We start from the raw sequence: 13,320 nt of genomic DNA, 5'->3' as shown, positions 1-13,320 counted from the left end.
ATGATTTTACGAAAAATATCAATAGAACAAAATACTTTTATGTTTGCTCATGAAGTTTTGTTTACAACACAAGTAGAAGCATATAATTTGAAATTAAACTCGAGCAAAGAGTTACAGAGTCCACTACGCAGCTTTATTTCAGACTTTCATTCATTACCAATTACCAATGCTTGAAGACGGTTTAGCAATGCAAAAATTTATATTCAATTTCAAGTATTAAAGACTTACAAATAGTTCGTTTAATATACAAGGCCTCTAGTAATGGTTGTAGGCTGCCTAATCTACCCAATATCTGGTCCACATCATCCCAACGTGTCTGCTGCTCCTGAAAACAACCTAGAAGATACACTCCGGAATAGTTCTTTTTATCTGTATATTGGGTTCTGAGGGTTCAATAAAAGGGCGCTCTTGCAGTGGCGCCACTGGAGTTCATCCTCCCTCCACAACCTCGCATCACCTATTCTAGCTTTCACCGGTCTAAATTTCCCACACTAGTTAAGATAGAGTCAAGTCAGAGAGAGAAGATCACGACATTCATAAGCTTGCCGTTGTCAACCCCAGCCAAAATAATAGGTTTTTGAACCCGTGACTGCAATAAGTCCAAAATTGGTCCAACTAAGTACAATAAGGAGTCCCAAATTAGATTCCCCACACTAGTGAACTGGAGCTATGTCCAATTCACGATTCTCTTAGGGGTTTCATCCTTAGAGAAGCTCCCACCAATCTCTGCTCTTCAGAAAATAATAACACATAATAATAATCCCCCAAAATGAGCTCCTTCCGTAGTTATAAGGTTGCAAAAAGCTTCTTTTCGAAAACCAATGCCCAAAATTGAAAAATGAAATATATTCCAAATTCCATGAGTGGTGCCCACCATAGGCTAGCAAGCATTTTTTATTAATCTAACTTTTACGATTTCCCCCTTCACTTATAAGTTATAATCTTATTTCATAAAGTTACTTTATAAAGTTCTGATATATTAATAAAAAGTAACTTCTAAAATAAAATTATCATAATTGTTCAAAAAATCTCTTTGCCAAAATCACATCTCCTTTTTTTATCAAATTAGTTCACAGGAATGTACGGATAGGCTAATCTCTCCTCTTGTGTGAACACATAAAAGAAGGGGACATTAGAGAATTAAGGTTGAATCTATTGAGTTCATTCTCTTTTTAATGTGATTCTTGTAAAATAGCTTTAATTCCTTATTTACTTAGCTAAACTTGTGAATCCTATTATCACCATTATATTTTAGTGAGTCGGACTCTTCTTACACTTCAACATATTCAGCTTTTATATCTAATTTTGTATAATTTATATGTGTACATTGAGTGAACATTGTTTTAGTTGCATATTTATTGATTAGGATAACATATGAGTATCTTGTTTGATCATTTGTTTTAAATGGAATTCTTATCTTATTTTGCTAGTCTAATTTCAAATTTTGTTAAATATGTTCACGATATCCCCTTTCATGCATACGATGTTAATCTATATTTTCCTTTCATCCATAGCTATGATTTACCCTCTCTCAAATTTGGTCCCACCCATGAGAACAATTTGGTGCAAGAAGAAAATATGAATGCTTCTTTCAAAGATCTCCTTCCTAAGGATCAAGCATTGGAGAATGATGTTCGTGTTTCTCCTAGAATATACCTCCCCCATGACGAGCTTTTGGTACAAGAAGATGATATTATGTCTATTCTTCCTAATGATACCTTACCTTGTAACCATTTCAATGACCTTCCCTCTAGAGATGAAGCATTAATGAGTTATGCTTTTTGGTCTCCTAAAGCTTGTCTGACTCATGAAGATACCTTGAAACAAGAGGATGATACCATTTTCCGTCATGATAATGTTTCCAATACTCTCTTTCTAAAAAATGAAGCTTTAATGAATAAATAACCAAACCAAGATCAAATCAATGCCATTCATGTTGCCAAGAATCCTAATGTTGTTTATGTTCATAAAAACATCCCTCAATCTCAACAAAAGCTAGCGATTGTTGTTAAAGGTGGAGAAAGTCACCAAATTGATTGTCATGTAGTGGCTAACACATATAACAATAAGAAAGATCTCCAATCTAATAATGTTATTAGATTCACGTTATTTATGCCTCAACTTTATATTTTGATCCCTCAAATGTTTGCTATCTTAACAAGTACAATGGCAAACATGCAAAAGTATAGTTCATATCTACATCGCAAAAATCAAGAAAGACATATACGTGTGAATTACAAATAATTCAATATTCTATTGAAACTGTTAACATTGGTCTAGGATTTATCAAATATATAAGTTAATTGTCAAATCATATTACCACCATTTTCAATGAATTGATTAATGATAAATTCAAGTATCTCAATGTAGATAAAGTCATACAGTTGCAAGCTCTAAACATTATGCATGAAGAAAGATTTGCTCATTAATTTTCCAAAAAGGAGCAATGAAGACTTATTATGTGAAACCCACACCACTTAAGCTACAATAAAATATTCAGACAATGTGAAAGTGGATTCACATCGATCAATCACTGCATGTAAACAATCCAAAGTACTTTGAGCAGAACACACCATCTAATTAAAGATCCAACGGTTAACTTTCAATACCTCTTTGATATACTTGTTGCAGTAGAAAAAAAAAAAAACAGCCTAAATTGCTGGAAATGAATTTACACCTTACACAATTAAATTATTTGATTTGTTATAATGAACGCCACTCATATATTAAAATCCATAAAAACTAATTCTTTCTTTTTTTTTTAAAGAGAAATTACAATGTGTAAATCTTGTTAAGGGTAAAGTGTGTTAGCTTCATATTTAAGCATAACTTGATGCTTCTTTCAGCACCAATAGAGATACGATTATAGTTAGATCCTTACAGTTATGGTAGTTCGATGACAATAGAATCATATTCATAAATTGACTGTTTACCATTTGATATTCATTGCCTATTAATAAATTGACAGGTTACTTGATGGAATCTATTTTTCTTAATCCGAAGCTGTTGGTAACAGGTATCCCTACAACTTGTTTACCCATGAAAGCTATCTCATAACCACCATCAAGATAAACTCGGTAGTAGGAACATGGGGTTTTCGGTACAGCCGCCATCAAATTCTATTAATCTCTATGTCGTTGACTTCAATGTAGGGGCCCAAGTGACATAGATGGTAAAAACGAATATATCTACAAAGCTGAATGTAGGTTGGCGAACTGGTCCATCAAAAAGCAGTACCAACCCAAGAAATGCGCACTTAGGCTAACAGGGTTAATTTCACGTATAAATATTTCATCTCAGTTCGCCTTCAATGCAACAAAAATTGAGATCTCCAAATTAATTGATAGATCAATTCAATATCCAATATGGGTGCTGTACGAATCAATCAGCATTTCTTTGAATTGGTAGATGTTTCACAAAAGCTTCTCTGGGTAGTTGTATGCATTTTGTTTGTGGCAACTACGATCGTAGCAAGCCCAATACAGATTCACACTTTTGTTGTAAGTAAAAATATCATTTTTCAAAAATTTATATAGTTCATTGCTTTTGTTTCTCAATTCGATTGTGTATCTTTTTTTATCAACATTTTAGATCACGAAATATTTGAATTACTAAGTTCCAAAGAACAATATGCATTTTAAAATCAAACTAAGCTTTTGTGTACCATTACAGATTCAGTCTATGTCAGTGACAAGGCTGTGTCAAAAGCATGATATTATCACAGTGAACGGACAGTTTCCAGGTCCAACGCTCTTTGTTACCAATGGAGATACTCTCATTGTCAAAGTCATTAACAAGGCTCAATACAACGCTACAATTCACTGGTCTGTCTAACTCTACGCCAGCATTTTTTTTTAACCAGGAAATACTAGATATAATTTCTGACATTTAAGTGGGGAATTGTTTCAGGCATGGGGTGCGCCAGATGCGGACAGCGTGGGCCGATGGGCCAGAGTACATAACTCAGTGCCCCATTCGGCCTGGAGGAAGTTACACCTACAGATTCACCATTAGCGGCCAAGAAGGCACTCTGTGGTGGCATGCGCACAGCTCCTGGCTCAGAGCTACTGTTTATGGAGTCTTAACTATTCGTCCTAAGGAAGGAACACCTTATCCCTTTCCAAAGCCTGCTCAAGAGATTCCTGTCCTGCTAGGTATTTATCTCCTACACGAATTCTACTCTGTCTATCTTTCTTGCCCAATGTAACTTGATATGTGACTGGTATTTATGAACAGGGGAATGGTGGAACAGAAATCCCATCGATGTTGTGAATGATGCAACGCGGACAGGATCCAGCCCTAATATCTCTGACGCTCTCACTATCAACGGGCAGCCAGGAGATCAGTATCAGTGTTCAAGCACAGGTGCTATAAAATTATTGATAAACCTAGTTTTAGTATTGATTTGCTAACTGTTTACAATGCACTAATGAAATGCTATTGATGAATGCAGATACATATAAAGTTCCTGTGAAGGCTGGGGAGACTAATCTTGTCCGGGTGATCAACGGTGCACTGAATACCGATCTGTTTGTCGTCATTGCAAACCACGAGATGACTGTTGTAGGCGTGGATGCTTCGTATACAAAACCCTACAAAACGAACCTTCTGATGTTGGGTCCTGGCCAAACCACAGATGTACTCGTAACTTTCGATAAATCAGCAGGAAGTTACTACATTGCTGCTCGAGCATATGCTAGCGCTCAGGGAGCCCCCTTTGATAACACCACCACCACTGCCATCTTTGAATATAGTAAAGGAAGCTCTCCTGTTATGCCCCAACTCCCCTTCTATAACGATACACAATCCGCCACCAAGTTTTCTGCAGGCCTGAGGAGCTTGGCCTCGCAAGACCGCCCTGTTTTTGTTCCTCAGAAAGTGGATGAGAGTCTCGTTTACACGGTGGGATTAGGACTTATAAACTGCCCAGGGCAGTCTTGCGGAGGTCCGAATGGAACGAGATTTGCAGCAAGCATGAACAATCACTCATTCGTACTGCCATCATCTATCTCAATACTGCAAGCGCACCATTTCGGCATCAAAGGTGTCTTTAGCAATGGCTTCCCTGACGCTCCTCCCGTCCAGTTCGATTACACTGGACAAAACATTAGCAGAAGCCTCTGGTCTCCCGTGAAAACCACCACTGTGAAAGTACTGAAATACAACAAGTCAGTGCAGATAATTCTTCAGGGGACAAATATCTTAACGGGTGAAAGCCACCCAATCCATCTCCATGGGTATGACTTTTACATAGTGGGATCAGGATTCGGCAATTATAATGCAGCAACGGATCCATCGAATTTCAACCTTGTGGATCCTCCCATGCGCAACACTGTCAATGTTCCAGTCAATGGGTGGGCTGCTATTAGATTTGTCGCTGACAACCCTGGTAATCATTATTTGCGCTTTGTAATACTTACATTCATAACGCTACAGCATTTTAATTTGTTATTTGATTGTACTTGCAGGGACATGGTTACTGCATTGTCACTTGGATGTACACATAGGGTGGGGTTTGGCCATGGCTTTCGTTGTGGAAAATGGAGGGGATTACTTGTCAACTCTGGAGGAGCCTCCAGCAGATCTTCCCGCATGCTAACTTGACAATGGCAGGAAGATCTTTGCTCGCTTAATTCATTCTGTCAGCTTTAGTCATTGTTTTTCATTTTCTCTGTCCATTCAGATTCCTCTCCCGTTAAGCCAATTTCCTATTTGTATTTTTATCCCCATTTCACAGATATCTGTAAAACGGGATTTAGAATCCAATATCAACACTACATTTTCTTATTCAATGGGATGATGAATTTTATGATTTTATTCTGTAAGATTACAGACTTGGAATGAAAGGGAAGAGCAAATTTGATTGTTGCATAAAATAGAAAGATTCTTAAATATTGTTTATAATTTTTATAAAAAAAGGTCTACAAATGAGAAGTCGCCAATTTCACTGATTTTTTATACCTCTCCATTACAAGTGACGAGACATTTTTTTCTGGAAAACTTATTGATATTCTTTTATTTATAATTTTAAAAGTACAACAAATTATAACTAGCTCTTGATGTTCGCCGTAAATGATGGTCCATTAAGCTGTCTTGACAATTACGGACACCAATTTCTAAGAAAGTGTGAATTGAGGCTTGAGGATCGACAGTGAGAATTAAGGCTTCGAGGGATCCACGGTGAGAATTATGGCTTGAGTAGAATTGTATTACGCCTTCATAATATGTTGAATGTAATCAAGGCTTGAGGGATCCACGGTGAGAATTATGGCTTGAGTAGAATTGTATTACGCCTTCATAATATTTTGAATGTATCAAGGCTTGAGGGATCCACCATGAGTGCCATCTTGAAAATTTCCTGCCACTTATTATGATCGGATGGGAAAACTGATTCGCAAGATTGAAATTTGACATTGTGCATGCTTTCATAATTTCTATTATGATTTGACTTTTGTGGTTGATATATGATACTGTTATGAAAATTATAGACTTACGTACTTTTTCAATGTTTTGTATTTATGTTAATTAGAAAGTTTGAATTATAGTAAGTGTAATATTTTTTATGAATTCAGTTTATAATAATCTTCTATTTCAATTCTATTATCATTCGTTTTTTTAAAATTTAGTTTTGATTTTGAATTTTTTTATTTATTATTTTCGATCAAAAAATTTTAGACACAACTTATTTCAAGTAATGTTTGTGATTGTAATTATGAACTCTAAACTTTTAGAATTCTAATTCAATTCAAATCTGTTCTATTAACTATTTGAGTAGACCTAAATTGCAGTTTTATTGATCTAGGTATTGTGTTGATGCATTTATAGATATTCATTCATTCATTTGAATTATGCAAGAGATCACCTACATATTGACAATCAAAAGAGGAAATGAGATATGCCAAGTCAAATAGAAACACAAGGCTCATCATTAGATACTAGGCAATTAAAGGCCAATTGATAGGAATAGGTTATTCATCTACACTTTTACCTATACAAGGCTAGTTATGGTGATCCTAGAATTCTAAAACAGGAGAATTAAAGAGACTAATTGTCACAATAATTCTTCAAGAAATAAAATTCTATGTATATGAAAACTCAATTTTTTGTTGCTAAGAATAAAAGAGATGTTACAAAGGAGGGGAAAAAAATATGTTTGCACCTCCTTGGATGAACTGCCTTAATTTTTCATACTAAATATATGTCTTGGAATTCATATAGCCATAACTGTCTAAAGGTATGTTAGACATAGACACTCAAATGTTTTAGTATGATTTATAATGCATAATTATCCAAGTGAGACCTAAACTACATGGGGGACATAGAGATTTAATTTATGTACTATATTAATCATTCAACAATTAGGAAAAGTGCTTATTCATTGGAAAATAGAGCGACTTGTTCTAAATGGGGTACACTACCTAACTCATTTTCTTTTTAGATTGTTTCCACACCTACTTAATTATGTTCAGTTAAGCTATTTACTTTTTATTCCTTAAATCATGAGATTATAAGAATTATCATAATCGCATGTTTGAATTATATTTTTTTATGAAGAAAACTACTAAAAATATATAGAGGAAAATCTCCTTGTAACCTATGATATAAATATATGTATAGTGAAGATTATTCCCCCTAAATAAAAATAATTATTAAAAAAAAGCTTTATTATATTCTTCTAATATCAAAACTCTTAAAAACTAACCACTAAAGCCGAAAACATGTGTTTACTTCTATAGCATAGTAGAATTACAATGGCCAATCATATTCTAACTCTCTAATTCAAAAATAAAAATTAGGGAAGATGTCTTTATTGAAGGTGTTCGACATCCTCCTTCTCATCTCTTAGAAATTTTGAACCTCCTAGTTCAAACTCATATGGTAGAGTTATCAACTGACATTTAAGAAAATTAGCCTCCATGATCCAATTATTGTATGAATTTAGAAAGCCTTCCTTTTAATAAAATGCAACCCATATGCCCTAGATAATATGTAGTAGAAACTTTAGTATCTAGAACTCTTTCAACTTGCTCCCTTCTCTTCTTTACCTAAAGCGCTTGATCTAATTGTTATTTTCCTTCACTTTGTGCTCATTAATTTTTCTAAAAGAGTGTGAATAAAGGTAATCAATATTAAAAATAAGACTAATTTCAATGTGCTTTTGTAGATCAATTAAAGGAAAACACTATTATGTATCCTTTTAATAATTTTTATATTGCTTAATTTTATTAGATTTGAAGTTGTTGTAGGGACCTTGATAATATATCTCCTTACATAAGTAAAGTATGACAATTTTTGCTTACTAAATAATATTTTTCTCCTATATAAACTCCTATAATTTGCACCTAACTTATTGATGCAATTCTCAAATATTACCTAGAAAATGTGCATCATCTTTATTGGTATGGGCTTTCATGAATCCAAATTTAAAATGTAGAGTTACATGTAGACCTGTTTATGCTATAATTATAGGAAAATATAGGTTGGACCAATTCCCATCATTAAGGATTACCACTAATCAAAAATCTCAACAAATTTCTCAAGGTCCCATTCACCACATTAGTTTGACCATTAGTTTAGGTGTATTTTGTTGAACTAAATTATAGCACGTTGTAACAATTTTTGCATAAGGCTTTCTAAAAGCGACCTAAGAAGTTGTTCTTATCGTTGGTTATAGTTTTGGGAATTTCATGCAAACACAATCTCTGATCTTAATATAAAATATGTAACCTAAATCACATTAGCGTACGAACAACAAGATTGAGAACTAATAATTGACCATAAATAAAATTGAAGTAAAATGTGACATAATAGCATCAACATGTTATAATGCACTAGCATTTGGCTCAGGATGGCTAAAAAATATTGAGTAATAATGTGAGAATATTACAACATGGTCATGATATAATGATTTAGTGTTACTCTTTATTTAAATTAAAGACAATTGCATCTCTTTAATTTAGAATGTGTACACATAATAAAGTGTGTACATTACAATGTGAGTGTGTTTCATTTAAACTTGTTCTAGAATGCCACCCTGAGGCTTGCATTTGTCTTGGATGTTTGAGCCGAAGGGTTGGACTCATATAAGGTTCTTAAAAATGTGTTCAACATAAAACAAAAAAAAAGGAAATGTCAAGGATTTTCTCCATTAAGTTTGCATACTTTAAGATTTTTTTTTAAAATGCCACAATAATGTCAAGGTCTCTCTTAGATTCTAAGTCAATATTAAAAAAAAAAATTCAAATATGTCAAGATTTTGATCTTCAATTTGTTTTGCTAACTTGTCTTTTTCAATAAAAGAATCTATATATAGCATTTTTATTTTTCTGTTCATTCATCCAAATTTAAAGCAAATTATAATTATAAATTATAAAGCCTTTTTGGTATAAATTAAAAATATTGAATCTTGATTAGTTCTTGAAATATTAGTGGAGAGAATGCTAATTTTTTTTCATCTTCTAGGATGTAGACACTTTAGAAATCAATAAAAAATCACATAAGCATTAAGAAATTAGCAAAAAATATTAGCCATAAACTATGCGATGTTACTGATATAAGATTTTCCATTCGTTTAATGTTTTATTCTTTTCATAACTATCTCTATCATCATTACTTCAAGTTGGGAAAGCCCTTTACTTTCTTGGATGGAACAAATATTTTTAATAGCATTAGTGCTTGGAATCACACTTTTCTTTTTGCCTTCACTCAACCTAATTTATCTCTTTAAGGAAACATTTTTGTTACTATTGAGTTCTAGTCTATCAAGGAGATCATTCACTAATATGGTTTGATTTAGGTGGAGTCAAATAACTATGTCCCTAAAAAATAATAATGTTTTATTGTTGATATTTGAAAAAAGGAATTTTTCTTCTTTTGATTGAGGTGATGTTGGACAATTATCCTTTTGTTTTAGTCAATTTTTCTCATTTGTGGAATAATGGTAGGGTGGATGTTAGACTGTTGTTCTTCGATGTGATAGTGGATGTCATCTTGGCTACTATGTTGAACGCACCACGAGACTGAGGCGGGGGGTGAATCAATCCAAGCCACAAAAAAAAGTTAATTTCTAATTTTTAAAATTTAAATCTCAGTTCTATATAATCACAATAGTAATAAATCATGAAGGCACAAAGCACAAGAAACATATGAACACCAAATCAACATAGAAAACCTAAGCAAAGAAAAACCATAGTGAGAATTATACTCACAATATGAACATACTTTATTAAAATGTTGCCTTTGGAACCCATTGTTCCGAAGAGGAATCAAAGAATCAATGTGCATAACCTTAAGAAAAGATACAAATGACTTGTAGAACTGAAACACAATGTCTCAAGGAAAGATATAGAAAGCTACCAAGAGAATCATTATCTTCCAATAGAGAAAGGAATAGCTGAATTTAAAGGAACAAGATCTCCTAATCATGAAATTTCCATTGAAACACTATGTCAATTGACCAAGATCATGGCAAACATATTTGACTTCAAATACTTTCTCAGAATAGTGTCACATAGAATATATCATCATCAAAGCTCTTCATAATTGATTTTAGCACAACATCTTCTTGCAAATAATTAACATTGTTTCTTTTCAATTCACACTCTTCTCATACCCTCACTTGAAATTCCACACTTCTTTATATACAATATTAATCATCAAATTCCTCAACTAGGTCGATCATAGATAAAATAAACAATAAATTTGGCCACCTGGACCAAAAATATCCATTTTTGTGCACTCCAAGAGATAGAGAGGACCCAAAAACATCACAACATATTATTTACAAATGATTATAATTAACCACACATTCTAACACATCCTCCAAAGTTGACATCAAGTGAAATGTGTAGATAAACTTTAAAGCATGTTAACCAATTAGCCCAAAAACAAACCCCTAAAGAAAATTATACAACGTGGATCTACACACCATGGTGAGACCCAAAAAACTAACTAAACTCATAATACAAAGGAAAAACAAACCAAATTAATGTGACTCAAGTAGGATACATCACCACATTCAACCAAAAACTAGACCAGCTGACAACATAGAACTCAGAACATCATACCTCCACTTGCTACTCAAAACATCAGTCAAAGCTTAACTAGAAAACTACATAAAGTACATAAACATGTCCTCTAAATTTCAATACTTGAAACCATAGACAACCTTACTATTAGAAACACCATCAAGCAATTTTGTCATTTAAGAAACAAAGGATAGGTGCAAATCTGATAATACAATATACACAAAACATTAAAGTTATATCCAGGATCGTAATGCAATATACACAAAACATTAAAATTATATCCAAGACCATAATACATAATCTTCACAAATCGAAGGAATGTAAGGAATTCTTCCACAGGGACATTAAAAAACTCTTTCCTACATAAATATTGTTTCATACATATTCAAACTTACACTACACCATTCTTCCAAAAATACCTCAACATCTTCACTAGACCACTCAACAAGACCAAAACACTCACTTCTTGATCATCTATACAACATAGTGACATTAATGACAATACAAGATAGGTTCAAGACATCAATGGAAACATATCACAACAACTTAGGTTTCCGAAATTCTCCCCCTTTATCATTAATGATGACACTTGTGCACCACCAATAGCAAAGACAACAAAAATCAACATATTTATATATGTTCCCCTTTGACATCAAGGACAAAGGGCACTACACTAAATTCTCTCTCCCTTTGATATCAATGACAAAAAACATGATAATAGATTCAAAGTGACATTGACGAAGGCTTTGCAACTTTCATTCTCTCACTTGTGTCGAAGGCCAGTTTTGTTCAAGTGGGCGATTGTCACTAGTAAATTTGGGTCAAGATTTCGACGGCCAATCGTCAGATTTCCGACCACATTTCGTCGCACTACCGACAAAAAAGGCCATCAAAAACTTTGTGTCGGAAGTTCCGACTATCCTCGTGGTCATCGTAATTTCGACATTACCCCAACCTTTCCGATGGCCACCATGCATGCTCATTCCACGAACGAGTACCGTCGCCATCTCGGGCTGTCGTCGGAATTCTGACACCAAAGTATAAAATTTCGACAGAGGAGTGTTGTCGGATGCACAGCATCCTTGTTGGGCGTTTCATTAGTGGTCGTCGGAATTCCGACGACGAGAGATGATGTGGGTAGAACGGATTTACCGTCAGTGCATGAAAGCATTGAACGAGTTCTACTTTTAAAAATTACATGAAACATTTTTAATTTATTTGATTCAGTGTTATTTGCAAAAAATGATTATCAATGATGTTTCCTTTCTCCAAGAATTGTCTAGGACCTTTCCGTCAGATAATATGTAACATCGAATGACTAAATTTTTTCTTTACAATTGCTTATTTAATTTAAGTATTATCTCAACGTGAATTAAAATTTATATCTGTATGGAAGCAGAACATACAAGTTGAAGAGTCTCTTGCATGCAAATTTCCTAAAAGAAAGCAAGTAGGCATTATCTTGAATGACATGGAAACAAGCTCATCTGCTGCCTAGAAGAGAGCAATTGGAGAATGGCAAATGAAAGTGTTTAAGGGTGATAAATAGATAGATAGTATGCAATACAAACAAACAATGTCTGGAGTGTCTGATGTGACGTCTCTAATTTATGTCCAGAGGGTCTAACTAGTTTTGGAGTTCCTGCGAAACCTATTGGGCCATGCTTGGAGGAAATCAATGTGTTCATGCAAGGAGCACCTTTTTTCTATTATGAGAATGATACTTTTGCACCTAGGGATATTTGGAAGTCAATATCCAAAAATTTCTATAGTGTGGAACAAGAGTTGGCGGACTCGAAGTATAATTGTCAGCTTTCAGAAGACCAAGAGGTTATGTACACAATCTCCCAATAGAAGAGCGACCACAAGAATTACCTCTCTCCCCCCATCACTATTCAGGAAGCACTTCCTCAAACAAAGGACTATTGGCCTCCATGGGATCAAAGAAAAAAATTAAAGCATAGACTCTAGACGATGTATAATTGAAAATTCATGAGGGAAATTGCAAGATAGTGAAGAGAAATACAATCTTGAAAAGTGGGAAGAATGGATCTTGGTTTGGGTGGGGCCAAGTCAGGTGGCTCCTCTAGAGGTTGACAAGATAGAAATCATATTAGGATTTGAAAAAGATCACACTCGTGGAACTTCATGTGCGAGTGATCGATTGTGGTGTTTGGGTAATGCATTCCAAATAGATACAGTTGCATTCCAAATAGATACAGTCTTGATGGCATGCAACTATGTCTATTTGGAATGCATTACCCAAACACCGCAATTGATCACTCGCACACGA

At 34.1% G+C, this 13,320-nt stretch overlaps 1 protein-coding gene across 1 annotated transcript; it reads left to right on the top strand.

Moving 5' to 3' along the window:
- Positions 1–3,305: 3,305 nt before the first annotated feature.
- Positions 3,306–5,820, top strand: LOC131034514 (laccase-12). Its single transcript, XM_057966018.2, has 6 exons — positions 3,306–3,500; positions 3,673–3,824; positions 3,910–4,154; positions 4,237–4,365; positions 4,454–5,389; positions 5,469–5,820. The coding sequence occupies exons 1-6, from the start codon at positions 3,366–3,368 to the stop codon at positions 5,597–5,599; spliced, it is 1,728 nt and encodes a 575-aa protein (XP_057822001.2). The 5' UTR covers positions 3,306–3,365; the 3' UTR covers positions 5,600–5,820.
- Positions 5,821–13,320: the final 7,500 nt, after the last annotated feature.

Source organism: Cryptomeria japonica, chromosome 5 (assembly GCF_030272615.1).
Source record: "Cryptomeria japonica chromosome 5, Sugi_1.0, whole genome shotgun sequence".
NCBI classification, from domain to species: Eukaryota; Viridiplantae; Streptophyta; class Pinopsida; order Cupressales; family Cupressaceae; genus Cryptomeria; species Cryptomeria japonica.
This window is presented reverse-complemented; position numbering and strand designations above follow the sequence as displayed.

Excerpts from the sequence above, each read along its gene's own strand:
- LOC131034514 (XM_057966018.2), top strand. The coding sequence starts at position 3,366 with ATGGGTGCTGTACGAATCAATCAGCATTTCTTTGAATTGGTAGATGTT. Across the intron at positions 4,155-4,236 it reads AGAGATTCCTGTCCTGCTAG|GGGAATGGTGGAACAGAAAT; the intron begins GTATTTATCTCC and ends ATTTATGAACAG. Across the intron at positions 4,366-4,453 it reads GTATCAGTGTTCAAGCACAG|ATACATATAAAGTTCCTGTG; the intron begins GTGCTATAAAAT and ends TGATGAATGCAG.